General features: G+C 36.4%; 1 protein-coding gene across 1 annotated transcript in view; it reads right to left on the reverse strand.

The window, feature by feature from the left end:
• The window catches only part of LOC110451571 (cleavage stimulation factor subunit 3-like), a 60,177-nt gene that overhangs the window by 17,702 nt on the left and 27,831 nt on the right, over nucleotides 1-14,644 (reverse strand). Inside the window, exons 14-21 of the mRNA XM_021499671.1 lie at nucleotides 13,767-13,869; nucleotides 13,221-13,290; nucleotides 12,868-12,964; nucleotides 12,257-12,361; nucleotides 11,510-11,654; nucleotides 11,066-11,160; nucleotides 10,015-10,075; nucleotides 8,643-8,760 (exon numbers count right to left, since the gene is read on the reverse strand). Coding sequence (XP_021355346.1) covers nucleotides 8,643-8,760; nucleotides 10,015-10,075; nucleotides 11,066-11,160; nucleotides 11,510-11,654; nucleotides 12,257-12,361; nucleotides 12,868-12,964; nucleotides 13,221-13,290; nucleotides 13,767-13,869 — 794 coding nt within the window. The remainder of the gene's footprint in view (nucleotides 1-8,642; nucleotides 8,761-10,014; nucleotides 10,076-11,065; nucleotides 11,161-11,509; nucleotides 11,655-12,256; nucleotides 12,362-12,867; nucleotides 12,965-13,220; nucleotides 13,291-13,766; nucleotides 13,870-14,644) is intronic.

A 14,644-nucleotide genomic window follows, 5' to 3' on the forward strand; every position in this document is an offset into this window, starting at 1 on the left:
AATGGTATTTTTTTTTTAAATTAACTCTACTTCAAAAATGAATTCAATCGATCACTGAGCACGACAACCGAACAGGGATTAATTATCGAAAAAATACCTACCTATTGTTGGTATAAATACGGCACTCAAGAGTATCTGACTAGTCGCATTATTACAAGTTATATGTCTATTATATCAATGTGCGCTTTAATTTATGATGAGTGTTATACTGTCCATCATCACAATTATCACCGTGTAATGACTGTAATAGTACCTATTATATATATCATTGTGTTGCGTTTATAGTCAGTACTTTATGGTATGATGCGTGTACTATTATCATTCTCCTATGTGTGTGTCTGTCCATGTGTATGTGTGTGTCACTATGTAAGGGTGTGACCATGAGTGTGAATGCATTTTCTTCTCTTTCAATAGTGTTGAATTGAACGTGTATTGTTCGTTATTTCTGTAACTCTTCTTGTTTGGAGGAAATAAAGGGAATAATAGCGCCGAGCGCAGAATGGATATATATATATATATTACGTTTATGATTTACACATAATCCCTATTTATACTACTGCATCCATTCGTTTGTATGGTGTTTGTATGCATAAGTATATTGAAGCAACATACAACTTCTGTATGAAACAGTTACTTTGTAGCCATTTTTACGAATTACCCCCCAGAAATAGGACACAGTGTCCCAATCACACCAAGGATTTTTGAATATTAATGGAACAGAGTTGACCTGTTTTGGGATGAAAACTAACAGAAAAACTGAACATATTTTCATTTGTAGATCCTTTCTTATTTCACTTGAACCCATAGTGATCGGTGTAAAAATAATAAAGTCTGGATTTCCGTTAGTCCGGCGGCCCAAAAGTCAGAAGGTTAAATAGTCTCGAGTATGAGTAGTCCGGATGCCAAAAATTCAGATGGTTAGATATAATTCAGACTTTAAGTAGTCCGGAGACCCAAACGCCAGAAGGTTAAATAGTATGGATGCCTTAAAGTCAGAAGGTTCACTAGTCTGGAAATTCAGTAGTCAGGAGACCCAAATGTCGGAAGGTTAAATAGTCCAAAGTTAAAGTAGTCCGTAGGCCCAAAAGTCGGCCTTAAAGTCAGAAGGTTAAATAGTCACGAGTTTACGTAGTCCAGAGGCCCAAAATTCAGAAGGTTAAATAGTCCGGAGTTTTAGTAGTCCAGAGGCCCAAAATTCAGAAGGTTAAATTGGGTTTTAGTAGTCTGGAAACCCAGAAGGTTTAATAGTCCGGAGTCCAAAAAATCAGAAGGTTCAATAGTCCGGAGACCCTGAAGGTTCAATAGTCCGGAGGCCTAAAACTCAGAAGGTTCAATAATCCGGAGTGTAATTAGTAGCCAGGAGGCCCAAAAATCAAAAGGTTAAATAGTTCGGAGTTTTAGTAATCTGGAGGCACAAAAGTCAGAACTTTTTCAAGGTTAATTATTCTTGCATACTAGACCGAGATATCTGCATTTCCGGCGGTGCTTGAAAATTCTATCTGACCCACGGGTCTAGATCGCTTACACGCGCAGACTGGCGGGGGTATTATATTGAACTTTTGGGGTCACGCTATTGTTCGTGACGTCATTTTATGACGTTTTGGGGTCAGTCAGGGTCATAAAGCCTCGGGTCTCCTGCTCAATATTTTATCCCTTGGGTTTGAATAACCACCTTATCCATACCGCACATCAGGGATGAATTCTATTAGTCCAGAGACACAAAAGGTTCAAAAGTCCGGAGGCCTAAAAGTCAGAAGGTTAACGTCGTGTTGTACAATTCCCGTGTATTACCCACATTGACCATGTTGTACGACCCCTGTTAATTGTATAAAGCGTCGTGTTGTACAGTTCCTGGGTATTACCCCCATTGACCAAGTTGTATAACTCCTGTTGATTGTGAATAGCGTCGTGTTGTACAATTCCTGTGATTTACCCTCATTGACCATGTTGTAGAACTCCTGTTGATTGTGTATAGCGCCGTGTTGTACAATTCCTGTGTGTTACCCCCATTGACCATGTTGTAGAACTCCTGTTGATTGTGTATAGCGTTGTGTTGTACAATTCCTGTGCCTTACCCCCATTGCCCATGTTGTATAACTCCTGTTGATTGTGTATCCTGTTGTCTGTGTATAGCGTTGTGGTGTAAAATTCCTGTGCCTTACTCCCATTGACCATGTTGTACAACTCCTGCTGTCTGTGTATAGCATTGTGGGGTACAATTCCTGTGCCTTACCCCCATTGCCCATGTTGTATAACTCCTGTTGATTGTGTGCAGTGCTGTGTTGTACAATTCCTGTGTAAGTTGTGCGACCCCTGTTAATTGTGTACAGCGTCGTGTTGTACAGTTCCTGGGTATTACCCCCATTGACCAAGTTGTGCGGGCGCTGTTAATTGTGTATAGCGTCATGTTGTACAGTTCCTGTGTATTACCCCCATTGACCATGTTGTATCCCTCCTGCTGATTGTGTATAGCGTCGTGTTGTACGGTTCCTGTGTATTACCCCCATTGACCAAGTTGTATAACTCCTGTTGATTGTGAATAGCGTCGTGTTGTACAATTCCCGTGTATTGCCCCCATTGACCATGTTGTACAACTCCTGTTGCCTGTGTATAGCATTGTGGTGTACAATTCCTGTGCCTTACCCCCATTGACCATGTTGTATAACTCCTGTTGATTGTGTGCAGTGCTGTGTTGTACAATTCCTGTGTATAACCCCCATTGACCGTGTTGTATAACTCCTGTTGATTGTGTATCCTGTTGTCTGTGTATAGCGCCGTGTTGTACAGATCCTGCGTATTACCCTCATTGACCATGTTGTAGAACTCCTGTTGTCTGTGTATAGCGCCGTGTTGTACAGTTCCTGCGTATTACCCTCATTGACCATGTTGTACAACTCCTGTTGTCTGTGTATAGCATTGTGGTGTACAATTCCTGTGCCTTACCCCCATTGACCATGTTGTATAACTCCTGTTGATTGTGTATAGCGTCGTGTTGTACAATTCCTGTGTATTACCCCCATTGACCAAGTTGTGCGACCCCTGTTAATTGTGTATAGCGTCGTGTTGTACAGTTCCTGTGTATTACCCCCATTGATCAAGTTGTGCGACCCCTGTTAATTGTGTATAGCGTCATGTTGTACAGTTCCTGTGTATTGCCCCCATTGACCAAGTTGTGCGGGCGCTGTTAATTGTGTATAGCGTCGAGTTGTACAGTTCCTGTGTATTGCCCCCATTGACCAAGTTGTGCGGCCCCTGTTAATTGTGTATAGCGTCGCGTTGTACAGTTCCTGTGTATTGCCCCCATTGACCAAGTTGTGCGACCCCTGTTAACTGTGTATAGCGTCGTGTTGTACAATTCCTGGGTATTACCCCCATTGACCAAGGTGTGCGACCCCTGTTAATTGTGTATAGCGTCGCGTTGTACAGTTCCTGTGTATTACCCCCATTGATCAAGTTGTGCGACCCCTGTTAACTGTGTATAGCGTCGTGTTGTACAGTTCCTGTGTATTGCCCCCATTGACCAAGTTGTGCGACCCCTGTTGATTGTGTATAGCGTTGTGTTGTACAATTCCTGTGTAAGTTGTGCGACCCCTGTTAATTGTGTATAGCGTCATGTTGTACAATTCCTGTGTATACTCCTGTTGATTGTGTATAGCGCCTTGTTGTACAGTTCCTGCGTATTACCCTCATTGACCATGTTGTACAACTCCTGCTGTCTGTGTATAGCGTTGTGGTGTACAATTCCTGTGTATTACCACCATTGACCATGTTGTATAACTCCTGTCGATTGTGTATAGCGTCATGTTGTACAGTTCCTGTGTATTGCCCCCATTGACCAAGTTGTGCGACCCCTGTTGATTGTGTATAGCGTGGTGTTGTACAATTCCTGTGCATTACCCCCATTGACCATGTTGTACAACTCCTGTTGATTGTGTATAGCGTTGTGGTGTAAAATTCCTGTGCCTTACTCCCATTGACCATGTTGTACAACTCCTGTTGATTGTGTATAGCGTCGTGTTGTACAATTCCTGTGCATTACCCTCATTGACCATGTTGTATAACTCCTGTTGATTGTGTACAGCGCCGTGTTGTACAGTTCCTGTTTATTACCCCCATTGACCATGTTGTACAACTCCTGTTGTCTGTGTATAGCGCCGTGTTGTACAATTCCTGTGTATTACCCTCACTGACCATGTTGTAGAACTCCTGTTGATTGTGTATAGCGTTGTGTTGTACAGTTCCTGTGTATTAACCCCATTGACCATGTTGTATAACTCCTGTCGATTGTGTATAGCGTCGTGTTCTACAATTCCTGTGTATTACCCCCATTGACCATGTGGTATAACTCCTGTTGATTGTGTATAGCGTTGTGTTGTACAATTCCTGTGTATTACCCCCATTGACCATGTTGTATAACTCCTGTTGATTGTGTATAGCGTTGTGGTGTAAAATTCCTCAATATTATCCCTGTTGACTAAGTTGTATGGTGACTGTTTACTTGCTATAACTCCTATTTCTTATTTTTTAAGGTAAAGGATAACATCAATTATAATCATGAAGAAGAGTTCTAAAACTTTGGAGTATTAACTGGAAAGATTTTTTTCACTATGAGCAACTTCATTGTTAAATTTTTCATGAGTTTTGCAGCCTGTGATCTTTAACTTATATCAACTGTTACATAGAAATATCTTTAAAAAATCGAAACCAGAATACATTTTCACTGCCACATATTATTTATTCAGTTATTGTTTTATTACCTTGAAATGACACAAAAATGAAACAACATTTTTCATTTAACAATCATCCAAAATTAAACCGACTTCTTTACTAGTTTGCTTTTTCTACAAAATATGCCAGTTACAGAATCTCGCAATGATTTTATATGATCAGCTCTACACCAAAATGCAATATGTATTTGATACATACATAAAAAATACAAGATTATAAAAACGGAATATTTTTAGTGCATTTGGCTACAAGTCTACCTTTATCCAAGATAGAAGTGCAGCATATTGGAAACAAGAGTTTTCTTGATCCAGATAAGCAATGATTCGCTTACAAGTCTGTCTGATTGGTTGCAAATAAAACAATGTTTGATGTGATAATGATAAACATGAGGCGATCACTACAGGTAGGCCAGGTTTTACTGTATTCAAGATCAGGTAAATTTTGATGCAAGTCATGCTTGAATTTATCAAGATGTCCCCATTAATTTTGAATAAAAAACCAATTTTTATTCTATATGATTTTTTTTTGCTGAAATGGATGATAGCATGCAGAGGATCAAGATAAACCGGAGTACAGGAAAAAAACCTAGGTAATCAGACAGGTGACCCCCATACCTTTTAACATATCATCTGGGTATCATAATCTTGTATAATTCACCTGTAGTGTTCATACTTATCACATCAACTGGCATTTAATAATGATGAATTTCATGTATTGTTTAACGTGTAGCATGCTTATTTCCACAGTTTGTGTCAGTTAAAACTGACACATCCTGCAGTCAAGATTAATCTGTACTTGCTGAGAGTTTTTCTGAGAACATGGACATCACATATAACTTGCAGACAAATAACACAAAAATGCAGTACACAGTACCGAAATGTTCGACACATAAACCATATACATGTACTAACAATCTTATAAGTCCTCAACAAGCAAAGATATCCAATTTATTTTACACTGTTTGAACACCTCTACAAATAAATGCAAATTGTCACACGCAAAATGCCTTTTTTGGGTCATATATTTTTATTTAAACAAGAGGCCCAATGGGCCCACATCGCTCACCTGGTATAAATCTCACACTTGTAATCTTAAAAGTGGACTAAAATACAGCTTCAGGCAGAATATCAGTGATTGATTCGTAAAAACCTATTAAAAGATTTAAACATATGATGCCTGTGACCTTGAAAGCGGGTCAAGGTAATTCATTTGAACAAACTTAGTAGCCCTTCATCCCAGCATGCTACAGGCCCAATATCAGTACCCTGGCCCATTTGGTTATTGAGAAGAAGTCGTTTGAAGACTTTAAGACATTTAACCCCTGTGACCTTGAAAGAGGGTCAAGGTCATTCATTTGAACAAACATGGTAGTCCTTCATCCCAGCATGCTACTGGCCAAATATCATCAGCTTGGGCCTCTTGGTTATTCAGAAGAAGTTGTTTAAAGTAAAATATTGACGCCGGACAGCCGGACGCCGGACGGACGCCGCGCCACGTCGTAAGCTCATTTGGCCCTTTGGGCCAGGTGAGCTAAAAAAAACAATTGCAAAATGTAGATTTTATGGAACATCAATACACAAAAGTCATTAGACACTAACAAAATGACAGAAGGTTTGCTAGGTTTATATTTGCATATCTTCTCAAGTACATACATGTTATATAATGAAACATACACTCTATACAGAACAGGGGCACCTTGCGGGATATTTAAACTCCTGTTCATTTGCAAAATAAAAGTCCTAGAGTAATACTTTTAAATCTGAGGTGATCATTTTAGTACTTTTTATTTATTTTTCTTATTATTATTACTTGAAGGTGATTTTTAACCCCTGTACATCCAGCCATGTTTTTACAGTTGTAATCACTGTGAAAAAATAACGAATTCGGATTTCACAAAAATTTGTCATCAAAGAGCATGCACATTCACAGACGCCTTTTGGGGCTGATCATTTTCAAAATAGGAGCAAAAAATTATCCTTTGTTATAAATAAGAATTCCATAAACCATTTTCAAAACCTAAATCTTCGTCTTGATACGTCAACAAAGAAAACCTTAGCTCTACATACTGACGGTACGATGCTATATCGGTTTAACCCTAAGCATTGCATCATTGTTTGATTAATAAGCGAGATCCTTTGTTGTAATCAATCAGCCAATGGTACAGTAATACAGGCATCGAGTGTTTGATTGACTATAGTGACAACAGAAAGATTTTGAAAGCATTAATAGGACGATATACTTCATTTGGAAGAATCAAGTTGTTGTCAGATTGTATCTTGGTATCCTTTAACCCTTTCACCCCTATGTAACTTTCGTAGACACTACCATGCATTGATATGGACAAGTCCATTGTAGTCTACAGTGGTGAGAGGGTTAATGAGTAAAACTTCATAAAACAAAGTCTGAGTCACTCCAGGATGTAAAACTTGAAGAAATTCCCATGGTCCCACCTGTATAAAACATTACAACTCTTGAGATTTCCTCAAGTCTAAGATTTCCCATTGACAATACATTGATTGAGATTTTACTCAACTTTGAGATGTTTTATACAAGTGGGCCCTGTTGCATTTACCACCTAGCATAGAGCTATAAAGCACTACTGTGATTCATACTTTTAGATAAAGAAAACAGTTTTTAATTTATGCTATATTAGCGTACCAGTAAATCCTGACAATTTTTATACTTTGCTATATTAGCATATATGTATGTAAGGCTCCAGCCATTTGACTATTATCAGACCTTCAAAGCATGAGATGTATGCTTGCTGTGATATTTGATGTAATGTACTATATAATTGTATGTAATATTTTCAGCAATCTCATAACTTATATTTTAGATGTCATTTATGTTTAATTTATATTACTATGTTTTAAGAAATACTATGTAAAACTAACACATTTTACTAACATAGAGGACCCTGAGGGAGATTAGCCTTAAGCTAAATCAGGTTTTTTAATCCTCAATAAATAAAGTTTATTATTATCATCATTATTATTATTGCTTACATGTACCTCATCAAAACTCTTCTAACACCAGAATTGTGATGGAGAAGTGGTACCAGTGTGCAGTTTTACTATATAAACATTTAATTTTCAAAAATGGTACATTATGCAGGATTCAAATGTACTTCAATATAACATGAAATTTGGATCCAGCTAAACAGACAAACAGTATTGTATAATAAGCTTTTTAAATGACAGTAAGTTGTGAAGACACAAAGAAAGATAAGCACTGTAGATCCTGACATATCAAAAACATGACTTGGATCATTTTTAACAACAATATTTACACCTGATCAGATGATTGTCAAATCCAAAAGCAAGAAAAGAACATACATATCTGAACTTTCATTGTCATAAGATAGAAAAAACACACATTAACAAAAATAAACCAAGACAAATGATCCCAGATTCCATAATGTATAATGCCAATATGCCATAACTGTGCTTAATTCAGAACAGTCATATTTTAACAGAGAATTTTCGTTCCTGTTTCATTTTTATCTTGAACAAACATCCAAACTCTCATACAACACAAAATATGTTTTTATTTGAAGATTTGAAAGATATGATATTACCAAACTAAAGTTGGGTTGACAGATTCAATATGGGACGAATTGATTTGAAATGTCCGCAGGCAAAAAATGAACAAGGCATAATACAACAATAGGAGTCTTGTGTTAAAAATACTGAAGTATGACACTGCTGAAAAGGTATGATTCTAGTCCCGGTCATAGTACAACATGCAACTCTGATCACAAGTTACACAAGAAACAATTACTCAACACAAATCTTGGCATGATGAAATATGATAACAAATGCATGAATAAGACTGATGAAATGGATTATCTTGTGCGTTTTTGTTGCCGACTTCTGTAAATATCATGTATTGGTGGTGCCGCCATTTCATTGGTTTCTTCGTCACTTTCTTCCCCTTCTGTGATTTTGCGTTTCCTGCCCATAGCCAAGTCTATGGAGAACTGAGTACCGATGTCTGGTTTGCTGTCAACACCATTCTCTTGTGGAAGAGGCACTGTAGAATACCCAAAAAGGAAAGGTTAATGACTGGTAATGCTAAATAGTGCTGTGTGAAACTCTTTTGAAATAAAGATGTCTGTCAAAGTAAAGTAGCATATAGCCTTAAGTCTCAACGTCATACTAATGTACCATATCCTTAAGTCTCAATGTCATAGTAAGGTAGCATGTATACACAATAAGGTAGCATATAGCCTTTAAGTCTCCATGTCATAGTAACGACCATATCCTTAAGTATCTATGTCAAAGTAATGTACCATATCCTTAAGTATCTATGTCATAGTAATGTACCATATCCTTAAGTCTCCATGTCATAGTAATGTACCATATCCTAAGTCTCCATGTCACAGTAATGTACGATATCCTTAAGTATCTATGTCACAGTAATGTACCATATCCTAAGTATCCATGTCACAGTAATGTACCATATCCTAAGTATCCATGTCACAGTAATGTACCATATCCTAAGTATCCATGTCACAGTAATGTACCATATCCTTAAGTCTCCATGTCACAGTAATGTACCATATCCCTAAGTCTCCATGTCACAGTAATGTACATTATCCTTAAGTATCCATGTCATAGTAATGTACCATATCCTAAGTCTCAATGTCACAGTAATGTACCATATCCTTAAGTCTCCATGTCACAGTAATGTACCATATCCTTAAGCCTCCATGTCACAGTAATGTACCATATCCTTAAGCCTCCATGTCACAGTAATGTACCATATCCTTAAGCCTCCATGTCACAGTAATGTACCATATCCTTAAGTCTCCATGTCACAGTAAGGTAGCATACATCATCAGTCTCCATGTCACAGTACTGACCATATCCTTAAGTCTCCATGTCATAGTAATGTACCATATCCTAAGTATCCATGTCATAGTAATGTAACATATCCTAAGTCTCCATGTAACAGTAATGTACCATATCTTTAAGTCTCCATGTCACAGTAATGTACCATATCCTTAAGTATCTATGTCATAGTAATGTACCATATCATTAAGTCTCCATGTCACAGTAATGTACCATATCCTTAAGTATCTATGTCACAGTAATGTACCATATCTTTAAGTCTCCATGTCACAGTAAGGTAGCATACATCATAAGTCTCCATGTCACAGTAAGGCCTTAATCTCCATATCTTAGTAAGATACCATACACTAGTCTTTATTTCAGTTCTGAATACCAGTATAAGCATTCTACTACACTCAGGAAAGATGTATTTTTTTCTTGGGAATTTACTTACGATCAGGTAACATCAGTTTCTTCATATGCTCTATGAAAGCATCCATGACTACAAATGGTCCCTGAAAACAAGTTTATAGTGAGTTTGGTGATTTGAATCCAAGTATTGGGGGTATGGGAAGCATTTCACCCAAATATGCAGCGAGATAAATATTAAACAGGTATCATGATGGCGAACATGGCCTTATTTTCAGTAAAAAATATGTTGAAGTAATATTCCTCAAGTTGTTTGAGATTTTTAATCAATTCAAATTGCAAACAATGACTGCTATAGTAAAAACTAAATTAACATGATCAGGGTTAGACAGTTTTTTTGCTTGGTAGCTATATTCCACAGGACTCGTTGAATAGATTATTTACTAGTCCTTCGTCAAAGTAATCTAATATTTCCTGATAAGGAAACATCGCGATCTACAGCATGAAACATCAAAAGTAATTGAGTGTAGGGGACTTAAAAAAATAACTACTGCCATAAAAATATGGTGAAAATGTTGGGAAATTTTAACAATTATCCAGCAATATATATCTTATTTTAAGCAGTATTATGATTTTAAAAAGAAATATTCTTATTTTATAATCATACTTTTCACAAGTCCAAAGGACCAGTTAAGTTTAGGTGAATCAATGGTCCTTACTGAAATCTACTAGTTCAGGACTAGTGAACTAGTGCTAGTGTCCACCCCTGATGATGTATCAATCACTTAGATAAATTAAAGTTTTGTATATGTGAATTTTTTGCAAACATAAATATCCTAAAACACATCTCTCGGGTACTGCTTGCTCATTCTGTTGAGTTAGGTTGCTTCTGCAGTTAACATCCCGGGTAGCCATGATCATTCTAGTAGCTTAAGGCACACAGTCAATACTATTCAGTCATTGAAGAGTTTCAGTTTGGACTCGTGTACTTATCAAATACCAATAACTGTAACTTACACCGAGATCAATCAGCACTGGATATATATCCTTGATTTACTAAACAAACTAACTGTTAATAATCTGATGATTGACATACAGCAAATAGTGGGCGTTTGACAGTTGGTGTTACAACTTACGTGGAAACATTCTGGAGGAGGAAGCTGCGTCATCAGATTGGCAGCTGAAGGGGGAGGGGGGAAAACACCTCCTTCCACAATGTGAGATCCATTAGCTAAAACAGATGAAATATGTTTATTATAAACCTTCCTTTCTTCAGAAAGTGTCTTTTATACATTATTTGAATTTCTACACAATATATAGTGAAAGACATTTATACTGAATCCCTGTGGACCAATGTAATTAGTATGCTACATTTGTATATGCATAATCTGTTACAGACTTAAATGTTCTTGAGACAGCTAGTTCCTTTGCCTGGAGACAAAAGTTTAACCTCGATACAAGTAAAAATTCTAAAAAGCATGTCTGTACTAAATGTGTTTTACTGTAAATACGATCAGTGATCAGAATGAAAGGGTAGATAAGTTAAGACCATTTCAGGTGTGAATGAAATGCAAACTTACGTATGATCATCCTGGGTTTGAAGGGCAACATCTGTTCGATATCAGGTTTAGGGTATTCCGGTGCCTTCTTGCCCTCCTCCTCTTCCATCACCACCTTGGTCACACTGTTGGAAGGTAGCTGGACCACCTGCTGCCTAGCCAAGTCCTGGTGGAGAGAATTTTAAGGTTATTGAGACATAACTGTTGTAAAATATTTAATCATATTCATATTTCAATTAATTTTAATGTGTAAAGCTCAACTCATCTGAACAATTTCTTTCAAAGATTTTTTTTTTGCTTTTTTTTTATTTGTATACAATACATTGTGTTGTCATGGTTAACAGAAATGCATATGACAAGCTGATTATTTTCTCAAATTATGAAGAAAATATAACTTTAGGTTATAAAGTCCTATACTGATATAACCTTGTTCAGCTTGTTGATAGATAACTCTATGTCACTGTCCTATCAACTCACTGAACAAAAGACATCAACATTGAACATCTCCATGAGTAAATATCCAAGTATCTCTATCCTTTTAGTAGTATCCATCTCCATTTTTGGGTAGACAGTCTCAACACCTTAGAGACGGCAAACATCAGATAATAACAGAATAAGAAAACAGTATTTTTTTTTATCCCAGAACTTTTTGATAAACTTTTTGAATTTTGGTACCTTCATACCCATCACCAACTAAAGAAATTATAATCACATCTAAATATCCTTGATCTATAATAACACATTTTATCCTTGAGTCACCATACTTACGTAATATCCGACAGCCTTCAGTTCACTTGTTGTACAAGGATACAGGTCAAGGTATTTGTACCGATCTATCAATAAAGCCGTGTCCTTTCCTTCAAACTCTTGCACCTGAAACAAGATTTAAGTGTGTTTTTACCAAATAACATCTGCTAAAGGGGACACTGTGGCCAAGTGGTTAAGGCGTCCGACATTCTGCTACCACTAGCCCTCCACCACTGGGTCGCAGGTCTGAACCCACGTGGGGCAGTTGCAAGGTATTGGTCGTAGGTCGGTGAACTCCGGCTTTCCTCCACCACCCAAAACCATAGCTGTTAATAGGACGTAAAACACAAACAAACAAGACTGATGAAAACAAACTTTGTCTCTCATTTCAGTCAGGTCATATATTTTATGATCTTGACTTACAAAACATAATGACCCCAAAACATAAGGGCATCTTCCATGAACAAGTACTTCAACAAACGAAGTTTGGTAAAAATACATTTGTAATGATATTGTGCAACAGAAACAAAATTGTTGCTGAAAAGACAGACATACAAGAGGCAGGCATTTATATATAAAAAAAAAATCTAGTTTTTTATGCACCATTCAACATGTATTTCTTTTCAATTTACCTTTTCAATGGCCTGAGCTCTTCGCTTTTCAACTTTCTGTATACAGGCCAGATCTCCAACTTCAGATTCAAATGCCAGGAATCTACTCCAAATTTCACTGAAATTTCAAAATTTGAAAACAAATTCATTTAAGGTTCCTTCTCAAGTAAAGATATTAATTTCTCTTAAACAAACTCATTTAACCCTTTCACCACTGTAGACCATAATGGACTCATCCTAATAAATGAGTGGTAGAGTCTACTAAAGTTACCTAGGGGTGAAAGGGTTAAACTGTATTAACTTTTTTCAGGAATTATGTCATCAAATATTACAGATGTTAAGATAACTGTCACTGTTACATTACAACAACTTACATGGACTTCTGTGGTGGAATTTGACCAGATGACAGCACTCTTTCATACAGGACCCTTGTATTGTTATCCTCTGTTATAATACAGACATGAACAAACTAATAACTTCCTATGAAAACATTCTATACCGTTGGAAATAAACTTTATTTCTACCAATATTTAATGGTTATAGTTTAACTTCAATTTATTGATTTTAGCTGCTGACTTAACAAACAGAATTTCACAAACCATTTTGTCAAACTATGATTTTTGTTCTGAAGTGCATTTTAAGATTAATTTTCCAAGATTAATTTCAGTGAAATAATGATAACAAATATTATTTAAATTACCTAGTAAATATTTAATGTTGTTAGGCAAACAAAATATAGGCACACTTTAAATTTCACAAGCAGCTTACAACAGTTTCATTTCTATTCTCTAACTAACACACAGATTTTCACTTTCAATTCAAGACTTATTTCTAAATGAAAAGGTAGGTTAAAATTTGTCCTACACCAATCAGAAAATCTATGCACAATAACACTTCATCCTGCCTGACAAATGACTTACCATTCAGGTGAGACATGAACTCCATATAACACAGGACATACTCGGGACATTCACCATACTTCTTTAACCCTAACTCAAATATCTTCAGAGCAACATTCTTTTCCTGAAAAGAAAGGTAAAATGAAATTAATGACTTTGCTGCAACATGGATAATTATTCAATCTGATTCCTGATAACATTCATCAACCACGCTTACACCTTTACAATGAATTATATTGATCAACAGTTTTGATACAGGTAATACTGAGAATGTTGTACAAAACAGCAACTTTGGACAATACTTTCAATCATAAAACATTTGATGAGATTCCTATATTCACATATTAAAATTTGTAAGGAGAATTTATTGTGAATTAAAATATCTTGTAAAAATATACTGTCAAAATAAAAGAAATGACATATCCCTGTTATTGTTTAGTTCATGAGGTCAAATCCTTGCCAAGCATGATCACAATAAGAATGCTATGTAGCAATACATTATATCATATGTCTGCAATTAATTGACAATAAGATTTAAACAAGAGGCCCATGGGCCTTAACGGTCACCTGATATATTTATACAGAGAGTTGATTTTGTTTTTAACATGTACAGAAATATTATTCAAAGTGACAAAAAACAATAAAACCACCTTATTCAATATCTAGCATACAGATTTAAGACTAAAAAGTATTTGAAACTAGCACCTCTGATTCTAAACAAGGAAAATGAAGAAATTTTAGCACACTGACTCCTTTGGGCCCCACCCTACAGCCCTTGGGGGTAGGGCTGGCTCAAAATTTTCAAAGTATCAAACTGTCAACTCAAGGTTATAATTCCAATCAAGTTATTAACATGTAATATTCAAAGTATCATTTGCCATTATAAACCATAATAAATT

The sequence above is a fragment of the Mizuhopecten yessoensis genome, unplaced genomic scaffold, assembly GCF_002113885.1.
Source record: "Mizuhopecten yessoensis strain PY_sf001 unplaced genomic scaffold, ASM211388v2 scaffold6135_1, whole genome shotgun sequence".
Lineage (NCBI taxonomy): Eukaryota > Metazoa > Mollusca > Bivalvia > Pectinida > Pectinidae > Mizuhopecten > Mizuhopecten yessoensis.